At 49.5% G+C, this 15,057-nt stretch overlaps 1 protein-coding gene across 1 annotated transcript; it reads left to right on the plus strand.

Moving 5' to 3' along the window:
* The first annotated feature begins 1,351 nt into the window (after positions 1-1,351).
* CRYGS (crystallin gamma S) lies at positions 1,352-7,946 on the plus strand. The gene is made up of 2 exons (XM_090051671.1): positions 1,352-2,950; positions 7,586-7,946. Exons 1-2 carry the CDS (start codon positions 2,675-2,677, stop codon positions 7,856-7,858), a joined length of 549 nt encoding a protein of 182 aa, XP_089907797.1. The 5' UTR covers positions 1,352-2,674; the 3' UTR covers positions 7,859-7,946.
* The last annotated feature ends 7,111 nt before the right edge of the window (positions 7,947-15,057 follow it).

Below are 15,057 nucleotides of genomic sequence, written 5' to 3' on the forward strand. Positions count from 1 at the left end.
CTGCCCATTTGCTGAGCTTGTCCAGGTCAGCCTGGATCACCCGCCTGTCCTCTGGCGTGGATGCTTTGCCCCAAAGTTTGGTGTCATCGGCGAACTTGGCCACTCCACTCCTGACTCCAATGTCCACATTATTAATGAAGAAGTTGAACAGTATGGGTGCCAGGACAGAGCCTTGAGGGACCCCACTGGTCACAGGGCACCACAATGAGTGACTGCCATCAATCACAACCCTCTGGATCCGACCACGGAGCCAATTTCCCAGCCAGCAGATCGTGGTGGAGCCAAGGCCACAACTGGCCAGTTTGGCCAAGAGGTGATCATGGGATACCAGATCAAAAGCTTTTTTGAAGTCAAGATATATGACATCAACCTCTTCTCCCTTGTCCAGGTGATAGGCCACCTGGTCATAGAAGGAAATGAGATTGGTCAAACAAGACCTACCCGCAACAAACCCGTGCTGGCTGTCCCTTAGGATGTTAGCCTGGGCCAGTCCCTCAAGGATGGCCTCCTTAATAAACTTTTCTAGGATCTTCCCCAGGATAGAAGTCAGGCTAATGGGCCTGTAGTTAGCCGGATCCACTCTCCTCCCTTTTTTGAAGATCGGCACCACATTGGCCTTCTTCCAGTCTTCGGGCACTACACCAGAGTGCCAGGAGTTTTCAAAGATCCGTGCCAGGGGCTGGGCTATGACGCTCGCCAGCTCCTTGAGTACCCTGGGGTGCAGATTGTCAGGGCCAGCTGACTTGAAGGTATCCAGCTTCTCAAGGTGTTCCTTCACGAGGTCAGCATTGATGGAGGGTAGGGGATCCCCCTCACCCAGATTTCCCTGTCCCATATCAGGCATGGGCATCCCATGTAACTGATGAAAGACTGATGCAAAGTACCTATTTAATAGGTTGGCTTTTTCCTGGGCGTCAGTTGTCAGTTGCCCCATCTGGTTTAGCAGGGGTCCAACATTGCCCTTGCTTTTCCTCCAGCTCCCCACATATCTGAAAAAGGACTTTTTGTTGTCCTTGATGCCTGAAGCTAGTTGGAGTTCAGTTGCAGCCTTGGCTTTCCTGGTTTGCTCCCTGCAGGTCCGGACCAGCGCGGAGTAATCCTCCTTGGAGGTGAATCCCGTCCTCCATCCTTTGTAGGCTTTTCTTTTTAGCCACAGGAGGTCCGCTAGGTCCCTGGAGAGCCAGGGGGGCTGCTGTGCCTTCTTGCTGCCTTTCCTCCGTGTTGGAATAGATTTAGCTTGTGCATTGAGGATCGCTTCCTTGAGAAGCAACCACTCTTCTTGAACTCCCATCTCCCTGGGGTCATGGTCCCTGAGGGCCTGACTGACTAGCCTCTTGAGCTTGTCAAAGTTGGCTTTTCTGAAGTCAAGGACTTCTGTGTTGCTGACTGACTTGCCAGCTTTACGGCGGATGGTGAAGGTGATCAGCTCGTGGTCGCTGTCACCCAGCTTCCCATCAATCACTAGGTCACCGATTAGGTCGTCCCCCGTAGCCAGTACCAGGTCGAGCAGCGCTTTGCCTCTCATTGGCCCATAGACTTCTTGAGTCAGGTAGACGTCATCCACGCACAAGAGAAAGCTTTGCGACCGCTCAGATTTTGCTGAGTGATCTTCCCAGGAGATGTCTGGGTAATTGAAGTCACCCATGACAACCAAGGTCCTGGAGCAGGCAAGGTCCTGGAGCAAGCAAGTGTGGCACTATGTATGACAAACAGCAGGGGTGGAAGGCCAGTGCTGACTGATGGGACAGTACTTGCCTGTGCAAAGAACAAATATTTCCTTGCGCCTCATTAACTTATTTTCTCACAGCTTGTGTTCATCTTAAATTCCCCAGTAGCTGCATAAACTGTATGGTGCCTGTTCCCATTGCTTGAGCCTTGGTGCCATATTGTCATGTTTTGTCTTTGTCCATTAAAATGCTATATTGTCCATTAAAATGCTTTATTTAGTAAAGTGAAATTTGTGAATTGTGCTCAGTTTCCCTGCTCTGTTATCAGTTTACATTAATGACTCTTGATTTGTCTGGTTAGGCAGACTGAACGAGTGGGTTTTATTTATTTATTTATTTTTTCCTCGTGGTCATTTCCCCACCATCCTTCAAATACAAGAAAGGAACACCTTAAAGTTGTATCCACAGGAAGTGAGTGGACTTAAAGGGCAGCATGTTTTATTCTGAAAGAAAGAATACTTTTGCGAACCTATAAGGAATATCCTTTTCCCCAACCCAATTTCCTTCTTGTTTTACCCTGGCTTACAAAGGGAAAGTTCTTTTCATATAGACTTGCACCCACTTCAGGCTGGGAACAGAAGTTCACATGTATTTCTTCTCAAGTCTTATTGCAAGCAAAGTGGTTCAAGTATAAGTCCCAATTCCCCCCTCAAAAACTAAGTTTGGGGGTCTCAATTACATTAGTGTCCTTTAGTCATCATATTTAGAGTAGCCTACTTATGTATAGGCAGCACTTGGGAAGTTATGGTCTTGTAAAAATACTGTGGTTTTGAGTAATGATTCTTCCCTCAGTTATGCACATTCCTCCCTGCACACACACTTGCACACTGACTCTTAGCACTTCTCCTACAGTAACTGTTGAGTGAGTACTTCTCTTCCAATGACCGTTGACTGAGAATATTGACTGCACATAAGCATGTGCATTGAATCTTAGTGCCTCTCTTCCAATGACCATTAACTTTGCCTTGGTTGGGTTTCAGGTCACCTTCTATGAAGACAAGAACTTTCAGGGCCGTCGCTACGAGTGTGAGAGCGATTGCTCTGATTTCCACACCTACCTGAGCCGCTGCAACTCCATCCGAGTTCAAGGAGGTGCCTGGGTAGTTTATGAGAGGCCTAACTTTTCAGGGAACACCTATGTTCTGACCCCAGGAGAGTACCCGGACTACCAACATTGGATGGGCCTCAATGACCGTCTCAGCTCCTGCAAGGCCATTCAGATAGTAAGTGTGCCCTTCTCTTTCTCTGTCTACTCATCCATGATAAAGTGAGTATGTTGTGGTAAATGTGCTGCTCTTTCATAATCCAAAGGCTGGCATGTTTCCACATATGGGTAAGGACCAGGTGAGAATCAGAGACTATTTAGTTTTTGCCTTCCACCTCCTCAGAAGGTTGAAATCTGAGGTGTATGTGGACAACCATAAAAGCCCCAGGAAATTGAGCAATATAACCTTTAAAACAAAGACACAGAGATTTCCTGCCCCCCCTCCCCCCGGCATATAAAACCCTGGTGAGGATCTATTTCAATAATGCTGCAAATACTTGTAGTGTCCACATCCCTGCCATGGTCGTGGCTCAGGCCAATGTGGCCCTGCAGTGTGGTAAGAAGCTTGATGTCAACAGCTGAAGAAGAGAAATCTTTTCCTACTGATTTCAGTGGGAAAGGCAGTTTGCTCTTATCAGCCTGCAGGTAAGTTTCAGTGGCAGAGGTGTCACAAGGAGGTCCTGGGTGATGGCAGTGGTAGTGCCTGCTGTTCTTGCATCCCCTCGAAGTCAGTGCCCTAGAGCCAGTCCTACTTATGGTACTGTTCAGTGGCTACGTTGACAAGATTGGGGTGTAGGTGTAATTTTGTTTGCAAGCAACTAGTTGTTGTCTAGGCAGCTGGGGTTCAGAATTCATGCATGGGGGTGGTTGTCTTTCCAGTGCTTCCCTTAGTTTGCTCCTCTCTGGTCCCTATTTCCCTTTTTCTTGTGCTGCACTGGATGGGATTTTTCAAGAGCACCTCAGTGAGTTAGAAGCCTGGTGGAAGTCAAAGGGATTGGTATTTGTAGTTCACTTGCTTCTAACAATCTCCCCCTTCTCACTTAGAATCAGAAAATGAGGGTTGGAAGGGACCTCAGGAGGTCACATCTAGTCCAACCCCCTGCTCAAAGCAGGACTAACCCCAACTAGATCATCCCGGCCAAGGCTTTGCCTAGCCAGGTCTTGAAAACCTCCAAGGTTGGCGACTCCACCACCTCTCTGGGTAACCTCTTCCAGTGTTTTACTACCCTCCTAATGAGAGAAGTTTTCCTAATATCAAACCTAAACTTCCCTTGCTGCAACTTGAGACTGTTGCTTGTTGGACAAATCTGAGTTTCTCTGAGCCTCTGCAGCTTGTTTCCTGTATAGCTTCCTGCTGGCACCAGCTTTCCAGTTACTTTCTAGTTCATTGTGGCACTGACATGACAGAGAAGAGCAGGCTGGCAGAGAGCACCCCCTCCTTAGAGGTGAGGTACATTCTGGCAGTGAGGGAGATGCAGATGCCTAATTTTATGCACAGGTCATAGACCCCCATCTTTTTAATTAAAGAGAAGAGTTGAATTAACACAAACCTGTTTCCCTCTGCTCCCTCATTTTAAATGCATTTTGCTGCCAGAGGGAGAGTCTGGACTGCTTTTCCCACTGAGTCAACTGGGAAGGGATTCTGTCTGCCTCTATCAAACCTTGGACTTCTTCAGTGAGCAGCCTGCCTCCTGGAAGGACTGTGTGTTGTCTGTAGCAGTGGGGAAGGGGAGGTTGGTAAAGCTGAAAATATTTGCTGATTCCATGTCGCTGCCCAACAAGTCTTTTCCATACCACACTGTGGCAACATAAAGAAGGTGGCAACTCAGAGGGCCATTGTGGCCAGTGTAGAGCTTGGGGAGGGAGACTTCTCTGCTTCTAAGGGTTTGTAAAGGATCACAGAGACTAGAACCCTGTGGCTGTTCTAGCTTTTATATCAAGGTCAGATATGCTTCAGCTGCTCCAGCATACGGAAGGTCGAAAGAGCACTTCCAAGCCTCTGTCATCCAGGCATCAGCCCCATGAGCAGAAACTGCATAGTGAGGAGCTGATGCAAGATTTGAGTCTGCTATGTTCATGCATCCTTCTGTCTGAGCTTTTCGATAGCTCCTAGAACAGCCACCACTGTAAATCACTGTGAGCAGAGGGCCTGGCCTTCGGTGTGCTGGGTGAGCATCTGCTTACACCAAGAAATCTGCCCACCTTCTCTGCTGGACGAACAGACATCTACTGCAGCCTCCTCTTGGATATGCACACCCTACTCTCCACCCTTGTTATATGGCAAGGAATCATCTGAGGAGCAGCAAACCCAGGATCTTGATGCAGAGGAAAAGGCTGCCATGTTACCACGACATCAGGAGGAAGCCGTTGCTTGTGTGCTGAACAAGGACCACCTATTGCTGTGACTGAACTATGAAGCTTTTAACGTTAGCTTTAATGAGCACATCTCCACCTCCTCCATAGTGAGCACTGCTTGGATGTGGGCCCTTCCTACTCACCATACACCAAGGACTGGAAACTGGGCAGTGTGGTCAGGGAGTGTCCCTGAGCATGTGTCAAGAAATACCCCAGAGACAGGGAGCCTTAGTGTAGCTCTGGGCTGTGCTAAACTGGTTACACGGCCTAATTTCACAGGAGCATTGAACAGGATCAAGTCAGTGGGGCTCTCCACTTCTAGGCACTCCCATGCTCATCATGGAGGCATTGTATATGTGACCAATGTGACTGCATAAATTGAAAGTAGCTGAGGCACAGGTGAACCGAAAATACAGGACAGATTTTATTTCCAGGAGAAACTTCTGCTGCTGGGACAACGATGCCCCTTTGCATATTTGTTACTTGGAAAAAGATTTTTTTCTTTAACTTGAGCAAATGCTGCTTAGAAGCTCTGTGCTCAGTCTGGGCCAGGCTCTATCAGGCACTGAATAAAGGGCATCCTAGAAAAGGCAGGTCGTTTCAGTGAGTGTTTCTCAGTCTCATACTGGAGGCAATCATTTTGCTTCAAAGCAACATCATTTAGCAACAGAGGTGGAGATGGTTCTTTCAGTGAGGAGAGCAGGGCTTTGTGTTGCTGACCATCCTGGACAGCCATGGCTGGGGACAACAGCATGTGACTGGCAAAGCCTCTCTGGCACCGAAACCTGAGGTTACTCAAACCAGGGCTTAGCTCTTCTAAAACAGTAGGATTACACACTTTTAGGGATGCATTTAGTTTCCTTTTCTGACTGTTAACCTAGGCAGCTGGGTTAATTCTCTCCCTTTTTCTTCCCACAATGCCAAAGCCTTGGCTGATCAGAGGGAAGTGGCAGCCTCCAGCTGTGATAAACAGTTGGAAGAAACATCCAACAGCAGCATTTGGTTAAGGGGCCATGCAGGTGTGGGAGGAGCTATGGGACTTGAGGCAGAAGAGTATTCAAGACGACGGTGAAGTGCTCTGTTCCCATGGAAAGGGCCATGTACCAGTCCAACAGAAACAGTGGAGGTCAGCAAGGAGAGGGACCTGTCCCCAGGCTTGGGTTCTGGGAATGGAGGGGCTGCACAAGAAGCTAAGGATTACAACTTGCATAGCAATTAAGGCTGTTTAAAGCAGTAGAAGCACATATTATGTGTTAAGCTTGTAACAGCCAGCTGCTGTCACTAGCTTATTAACCCCTTGCTATCCTGGGGAATTCTGCAGCTCCACCCCAGAGACTCAGTTTCAGCATGCAAATAGTTAAAGCTATCCCCCTCCCCAGCCAAGGAGATTGGCTTCCATCTCAGGACACTGTAATCATCCTCATCACCACTCCTAGCCTTCACATCCTGCAGCGCCCCCTGAAGCTAGCTGTAGGGCTGGGATTATTCAGCTGTTGTCTGCCCTCTTCTTCATATGGTCATTTGCATTCATAGATGAGCCCATTGCTACCAGGTCAGGATGGCAGCATCTGATACCACCTTTGCGTGGGGACCAGTGTCTACCCATGGTACCGAGCAGGGGCTCATCTCAGACTGAGACTTCAGGGGACCTGCCTTCACCTTCACACATCTGTGTAGTGACAGAGACACAAGATCCCAGAGGAGAAGGCCCTCTGTGGTAGTAGAGGCCTTGTTCTGCAGACCACAGCTGCTGAGGGCTCACCAGGGTCTGGGGTCCCCTTTACTGGTTCCCAGTGCTTCAGGCAATTCTCCACTTCCATGTCCCTTGGAGGGGTCTGTTAGGGTCTCTATCGTTAACTCGCCGCACAGGGGCATGTTGTTTCCCATAAATTAACTTTGTAACTGTAAGACAATTGGACTTTCCATTTTCCTTTTACAATCTCCTGGAAGCTACTTACTTCCCCTTTATTCCCAAGTAAAAGCATTCGGCAAGAAGCTGTGAAGACGTCCTCCTGCCTTCTCTCTGTTGTCACAGTGTCCATTAAATTGTCCAATTCATGGTACTCAGACAGTGTCATCACAACCAAAGCCGAGTTCTCCGTGGTCAGTGGCATTCAGTTCAGGCTGTCCAAAGCTGCTGAGACTTTTGGAAGAGATGGGAAACTTCCTGGTTCAGTTTCCTAATTTCTAGCCATTAGGGATTAGCATTCTAAGGAGTTATGTCTCCTGTTGAGGGAGTGGGGTTTTTATGTGTCTGGCCACTGTTGGAGACCAGATATGGAGCCAGGTGGACTCGGGTCTCATCTAGTCTGACCATTTCTCTGCTCTGGTGTGTGGTGAGGGAAGAATGAGCCTACAGTGTGCCCTAGAGCTGCCTTGTGTTACCCAGATGTCCCTTCAGTGCTTTGTGATTTCCCCCCACTTCTCTCTCTTTCTCTTTTTCTCTCTCCTGTTGCAGCCCAGTGGAGGTCAGAGCCAGATCCAGATTTTTGAGAAGGGAGACTTTGGCGGGCAGATGTTTGAATCTACTGAAGACTGCTCTTCCGTCATGGATGAGTTCCACATGCGGGAAATCCATGCATGCAAAGTGCTGGGGGGTGTCTGGGTCTTCTACGAGCACCCCAACTTCCGCGGCAGGCAGTACCTCCTGGAGAAGGGCGAGTACCGCAAACCTGTGGAATGGGGAGCCGTGTCCCCTGCTGTCCAGTCCTTTCGTTGCATTGTGGAGTGAAGGGTGGAGGAGCTTCTCCATGGGGACCAGTACTCTAGTGTGCTAGGAATGCTGCTTGGAGGCCGTGAATAAAGCATTTGGTTGACTCTGTGCTGCCTGGCCTGCTTCCTTCTGGTTGCTGTGCCTGTCATCTGCAATGAGTGCGCATTCTGTCTACCACAACCTGCAGGCTGAGACTTTCTACTTAGCCCCTTGTAGCCTGTTGGCACCAAACACCCCGACCCTCAGTCTGCCCTGACCCCAGGGTGCTGCTTGGCCTATGCATCGTGCTTCTAGCAGGAAGCACCATCTCCGCAGACAAGCTATGTTACCCTGTGCATCTGATGTTTCCCACTGGTTCCTCCCGGGCTCCCTACCCATTGTTCCAGCTCCCCTGCTTCCCCCAGCAAACAACAGGCAAAGCACCAAACACAGCCCAGAGACAGCCGCAAGAGGTGGGACTTGTGGTCCAGCTCAACATTGTCAAACCATGGTTCCCCAGCAGCCAAGGGGCCTCAGGAGGTTTCAGACCAGCTTCCCTGGGCACAGTGGAGTCTTTACTTCTCCCCCCACCCCATCTTGGGAGCAAGTGCCCCAGGAAATGCCTTGGTAGTGATCCCAGCAGCTAACAGTTTCTCCCAAATAAGCTACTGCTTCCCTTTAAGTAGCTCCGCAGTGGCTCTGTCCCTTCTCAATGCCAGCCATGCATTCCCTTGCTTTACCTGTGGCAGATTCGGGTGTTAGGTCTGTATTGTATTAGGGTTGAGGGTCTTGCGTAGAGTTGGAATTATGGTTGTATGTGATGGCTTGGATAGGGCCTTAAACAGGGGGTTGGACTAGATGTGACCTCTGGAGGTCCCTTCCAGCCTGACCTCTCTATGACTTTGACTCATCTCAGTTCTCTGCCTGGCTGAGATAGCTGGGAGCAGCACCATGGAGTGGAGAGGACAGTTCATCCCCTAGACCTGAAGGGTTTTCCAGTTGCCCATCTACTGCTCATGGCTTGACTTGTTACAAGCACAGGCACCCTTGTGCAGTCACTTGCCTACCTATCCCTACTCTTGTGGCATTACGTGTCCAAGAGCAGGGTGAGCCTCCAGCTCCTATCGCTCTTTGTGCTGTGAAGGAAAGGAGGCATTTGCTGCTGACAAAGCATGCACAGAAGAAGATCCCAGAAGAGAAGAACCCCTGTGGTGGTAGAGGCCTTGTTCTGAAGACCACAGCTGCTGAGGGCTCACCAGGGTCTGGGGTCCCCTTCATTGGTTCCCAGTGCTTCAGGCAATTCTCCACTTCCATGTCCCTTGGAGGGGCTGTTAGGGTCTCTATAGTTAACTCCTTGCCCCAACTCTCTGACCTGACTGTTCTTAAGTGATCCCCAGCCAGCAGTTCTAGAGACTGTATGCTAGATGTCATACCATATCTTAAAGGTATTCAACCTGTAGACTGGGCTGCCAAAGGAAGGAACCACTGGCTACAGGGATTTTACAAGAGCATCCTGCATGCAGAGCCACCCTATATGTAGGAATGAGCATTCCTGGAATTGACTGGAAACCTACTAAGGGGGAGAACTTGCACCTGAAGGGCCTTTGTGTTTGTCTTCCAGGTCTTTGAAGAGCCATCTCCACCACCAGGCCCCAGACAGTAGCAGCAGCAGTTCAAAGGCAGAGGGTTGATCAGAGGAAAAAGATGTATGGGAGGTATTTTTGCTCTCTCTGCAAGGTAGTCTGGGGAGCTAGAGATGTGGGGACCAGAAGTACTCTGGGAACAGCAGAGAGGGAGAGATCCCCATAAGGGACGGAGAGATGCAGATTCATGTTCTAGCCGTGAAGCCAGCTATGCTTTTTATTTAACAACTCAGTGTTTGAGGCACCATGTTGTGACACTTGGTGGGGGGCACCTGATCTTCAGAAGAGGGGACTAGCAGGAATGTGGAGGCACCCAGTGCAAAGATAACTCAAGTTAGGTCCTGCTCCCCGTCGAGAAAAAAAATCTGTGGTGATTACTGAAGTTTTTTTGGCCGAAATGTTCAGGTGGGGGGCTGGGCCCTCTGTTTTCTGTCTGCCCTGAGGAATGACCTTTACCAGCAGTGTCAATTAGTGTAAGAGGAAAGGATGGGTGAGAACTGGGGGGAAGAGCAGGGTGGCACTGGGGGATGGATGGACACTGGTGATGGTGAAAAATGGGTGATCATGAGGAAAGAGGGAAAATGTCGGGAAGGGGGGATAAAAAATCAGGGACAGAAAGGACAGTGAGAGAAAACAGATTAGAGGTAAAAGAGGAAAAAAATAAAGAACTGATGAAAACGAACTCAAGTGGCCTGGTGGAAGTAGCGTTCCAGCCACTTGGAGCTGTGGACAGGGTCCAAGCAGAGGCAACTGAATCCTTTTTGTGTCTTATTTGGGGGCCACAAGTGAAGCCAGGGCTCTGCCCCAAGTGGGGGGGGGTGGGTCAGGGGAGGAGATTCCTGTCCCGAGACACTTTCAGTGGGCGTCCTACACCTGCACGGACAACAGCTGTGCTTACCCCTCTGACCCCAGCCGGCCTTACTGCACCAACAGGACCACTCATGCTTGGAGGCTGGTGTATTCAAGAGGTCCGCATTGTGACAGAGTAAGTCCTGCATGTTGTCCAGGAAGTTTGGTGGCATCCCAAGAGACAGCCTGGCTAGGGCCAGCAGGAATGTTCTGGTGTGGCAGAACAGGGACAAGCCAAGCCATGAGACTCTTGCTGGGGCAGTAGCTGCCATGGTCCACCAAGGCCAGTTGGCCTAGTGGGTAAACCTGATCATGGAGACAGCTGGCCTACTGGGTAAAGCCATCATGGAGCTGAAGGTTGCAGTCAGGAGCCAAAACGCCAAGCCAGGGTCAGGAGCTGGGAATCAACAACCTAGTTCCTGAGTCCAAAGGAAAATCCACAGGGTGAAGTCCAAGAGTAAACCAGACTGGAGTCAGGAGACCGGTCTGCAGGGAGAATACAGAGGCTGAAATCCTGGAGCAAGCCGAAGGCAGGGCCAGAAACCAGGGAAGTCAGAGATGTTGCTGGGACAGGGGCTGCTCAGAGACTGGAGACCGGTGTGGGGTGCAGCCAGGCTCAGATGTTGGTGGGGTCTCTGAGATGCAGCCCCAGGACCGACCAGAGGGAAGGGGCTGGGGTCTGTTGGTCTTTTAGTACATGGGTCAGTGGGCTGCCAGGCAGGAGCCTGCCTGAGCCTTACAGAGCTGACCCAGGCTGTGGTGCGAGAGCCTTATACTGCTTTTTTGTAAATAGTGCTGTACATACTGAGCGGTTCCTGCACCTCAAGCCTCATCAAGACACTGTATGTGTCATAACAGCACCACTCCCTTGCTCTGTGCAGGGCTGGGGCTGTCTCACCACCTCACCTGCCTGCGCTGCTCACAGGGGCAGGATGCTGCACTCAGCCATCAGCATTTCAGCTTTCAGACCTTTGGGAGTGGCATGGAAATATTCTTTGCCTAAAGCATTGGGGAGGGTGAAGCTGACCCTGTCAACCACCAGGAACAACAGGGTCAGGGGCGAAAAAATGATCTATTCCTTGGAGGAGGAAGAATAGTTCATGAGAGGCAGTAGCCCAGCGAAGGAAGACTTCCAGGGCTAAATCAGGCCAGCTCTGCTGGCCCTTTTGAAGGACTGTCTTTCTTCCCTGTGCCACTAGGTGCCAGCCTGGGTCTGCTCTTGGGCCCAGGAACGAGCCTGCTGGCCAATTCATGCCTGTTTCTCCCAGCTGAGCGATGCCTCCTCCCTTTGCTGGCAGGAATATAACAAATGTCCATTTTGCAGGGCATTTTCATTGCCAGGTCCTCTGGGGAGCCAGAGAGTTTTTGCATATCAAGCAAGGGGACAGGGGACTTTGGATAATGATATTCGGTGTATAAACAGAGCCCCTGAGTAGACCTGGCCCTGCAGTCTCTTCCAGTTTGATGTATGAGGTTATTATGTAGCAGTGAGGCAGGTTAAGTGATGCTTGTCAGGAGCTGCCGCCATACAAACCCCGGTGAATACGTTAGTAATTGGGGTTGGGGGGGCTGGCTTGTAAGGAGAGGACTCAGTCCCCTCCCCCTCCTTCTCCCCAGCTGGGCTGTGGCTGGGCTGCTAGTCCCTGAGTGTCCCAGCCCTGCTCTCCAAGGGGTCTGAAGAAGAAGGGCCTGGTAATGTGGAAGGGAGCAATATGTTGAGAGGCAGGGAAAGAAGCCACCACTGCTGGACACGCCAGGGGCTGCCAGGGCCAGTGAGGTCTGCCCCTCTGTCTCCTCCTCGCTTTCTCCCCTGGGGTTGTGTTCTCCTCCTCTGTCATCATCCTCCCCTTTCCTTCCCTCTCTTCCCCACACCCTCCTCTCACTCTTCCCTCCTTCATTTCCCCTCCCACACGCCACTGCCTGCTCACTACCATGGGTGTGATCCTGCCCCCCACAAAATGTCAGCCTCTTGGCACAGGCCCTCGCCAGAGGTGATCTGCTTCTGGCCAGCTGTTTGTACCTAGTAGGGGGGCTTCACTGGGCACAGGGGTGGGGTAGACTCTGCTCGACATCCTCAAACGCACTTGAAATGGGGCAGGGGTTGTATGTGAAGGAAGGTAAAATGGATAGAGAGCAGGATGGTGTGATGCACTGCATATATACAACCCCCTTGACATGCAGCTGGAGCTTCCTGGGTGGAGCAGGCTTCCCCTCCTGTGAACACAGAGGGGCTGGTCCCTTATAGCCTCCCCATGCACATGGTGGGATCCTGCCTGCATTGTGTGGGTGGCAAAGGCTGCAGCTCACCTTTCAGGGCTGCATCGTTCCATGCTTTTATCAGGCCAAACCCCTCCCTGCACAGTATCCCGATAACCTAGGAGCCTTGTTCACAGACCTCTGGTACTTCAGTGGCAGTAGGGATGGCTTTCTTCACTGAGAACTAACAGGGAAGCCCAACCAACTGGGTGCTCGCATGAGGTAGGCTGTCTGGGTTCCCTGTCTTGTCTGTGGCCTTGTCTATTGTTGCCCATGTGATACCTTCCCAAACCCTGCCAAAGCCCAGCTCACAGAACACACCTTCCCTTTCATGTTTCCTTTCTCACAGGGCAAATTCTAGTAAACACAGATTTAGCATGCCGGCACCTGAGGCTTTTGCTAGATCCCTCACTGGTATAGCTCAGAGTCTACAGGGAAAGACCCTGCAAGTACTTACACATGACTTCTTCCATACCCTGGGAAGTAACCCCATGGGCTGCTCACAGCCATCATGTCAAGTGGAGTATTAGTCTGGAAAAGAGAAGACGGAGGGGAGGTTTTTAAGATGTGTGTAGACAGAGCCTTGTCTGGGATGATGTAGTTGGGGCTAGTCTGCTTTGAGCAGAGGGTTGGACTAGATGTGACCTCCTGAGGACCCTTCCAACCTTCTTTTTCTATGATTCTACACATGGACTAACACGTTTGCAGGACAGGGGACTTGAGATAAAATTCATCACTTAACTGATTTACGGGGAACCGAGTGGGACTGGAATGGGCCCCCCAAGTCCCTGAGTCTGGTCCCCTGGTGTCACAGGCTTCACCTCATTTTTGCCCTTCCATAAACTGATCAAAGGCCACACTAAAGTTATCCAAGTTTCCTGCCCCTTCCACTATCACTGAATGCCACCTGGCACACCCATTTTCTCATCAGAAATCTTCTGACCATCACCCTCAATATAGTTATGGCAACTTTGTATCCACTTATTCTTCTGCCAACATTGTCCTTTAGAATACTCTAGCTTTTCTCTCTCCCTGGTGTTTTTCCCAGTGTATTTAATCAAGAGTAGACATATCCCATCTCAGCCCTTAGTTTCACTTGGTTAAACAGGCCAATCTCTTCTAGTCTCCTCTCATGAGATAATCTCACCGTTCCCATCCACACATATTCCAGCTGGAGTTCATCTTTCTTGCACTCTGCTGACCAGAACTATACACAGTATGCAATATGAGGTCTCATCAATGCCTTGTAGCATTAATACTTCTCTGCCTATACTGTCCACTTCTCATCTGATATACCCTAGGACTGCATTTTCTTTTTCTACAACCCCTCATATTGGTGGATCAGAGGCATCCTCAGACTGACTAGTACATCCAGGTCTTTCCCTGCCTTTGTCATTTCCAAGTGATGAGCTTCCAATTTATAGCAGAAAGTCTGGATGTCCTGCCTTAAGTTCATGGCCTTCTGATTTCTACAGTTACATTTCATCCTATTTCTATTATTGGTACTCTTGTCTTCAAGAACATCCAAGTCTTCTTATATACTATATGTTCTGTTCCTCCTTTATATCAAGCATGCCTCCCAACTTTATATCAACGAATGCACTCCCACTTTTTGTACCAAGTTCATTAATGGTGATACTAAGTAAAATCTGTTTCCAAGACTTATCCTGGAGGACCTCCACTCATCACCTCCCTCCAGATATAAAGTCCTTTCAGAGCAACCTGCTGTCATCTCCCCATTTGGCAGGTCCTTACCCAGCTTACAATTCTTGTACTAATCATCATGTTCTCCACTTGAAGCAACAGTTTCCCATGTTTCATCATACCAAAGGCTTTACTGAAGTCTAGATAAATTAGAAAAATCAGGTACATATTTCCCTTGCTTTATGCGGGTTCTGTATGTGCGAATTCGCTCTTATGCAATGACCCTTGTTGTACCAAAAATTCATTATATGTGAGGGAAATTCACTCTTATGTGATTGGTGTGGTGGAAGCCCACAGTTAGCTGCTTTGTACGGTGCATTGTGGGAGTAACACACCAAAATATAGTGTCCTGTGTGGATCTCTGCTCCTCGCTCATTGTCTGTGACACGTTTCTGTAGTTGTCATCTCCATTATAATAGTGCCCTGTGCTCGTGTGTACTGTCTGCTGTTGGTGAGTACAAAAATTGTCTTGGAAAAGTGGTAGAAATGGGAATGGGGGTCAGTACAGTTGAGGTCTTGGAGCATATCTGTATTTGTGACATTGTAAAGTGGGTTCCCTTTATGCAAATTCAGGTTATGTGCTGTTTTCCAAGAATGCATGTACAGCATAATGCGAGGGAAACCTGTACCTTTATCAAGGAGAAATGAGGTTAGTTTGGCACAGTTTGCCTCATAACTTTCATTTACCCAGTCTCTTAAGAAGGTCTTACAAGTGCTTGGGGATGTGTACAATTTAGCTATTAGTGTTAGGTCTTTTGTGAAAACCAGGCTACTATTACTGTTGTT

This window comes from Crocodylus siamensis, chromosome 6 (assembly GCF_052110815.1).
Source record: "Crocodylus siamensis isolate JL-2025a chromosome 6, ASM5211081v1, whole genome shotgun sequence".
Lineage (NCBI taxonomy): Eukaryota > Metazoa > Chordata > Crocodylia > Crocodylidae > Crocodylus > Crocodylus siamensis.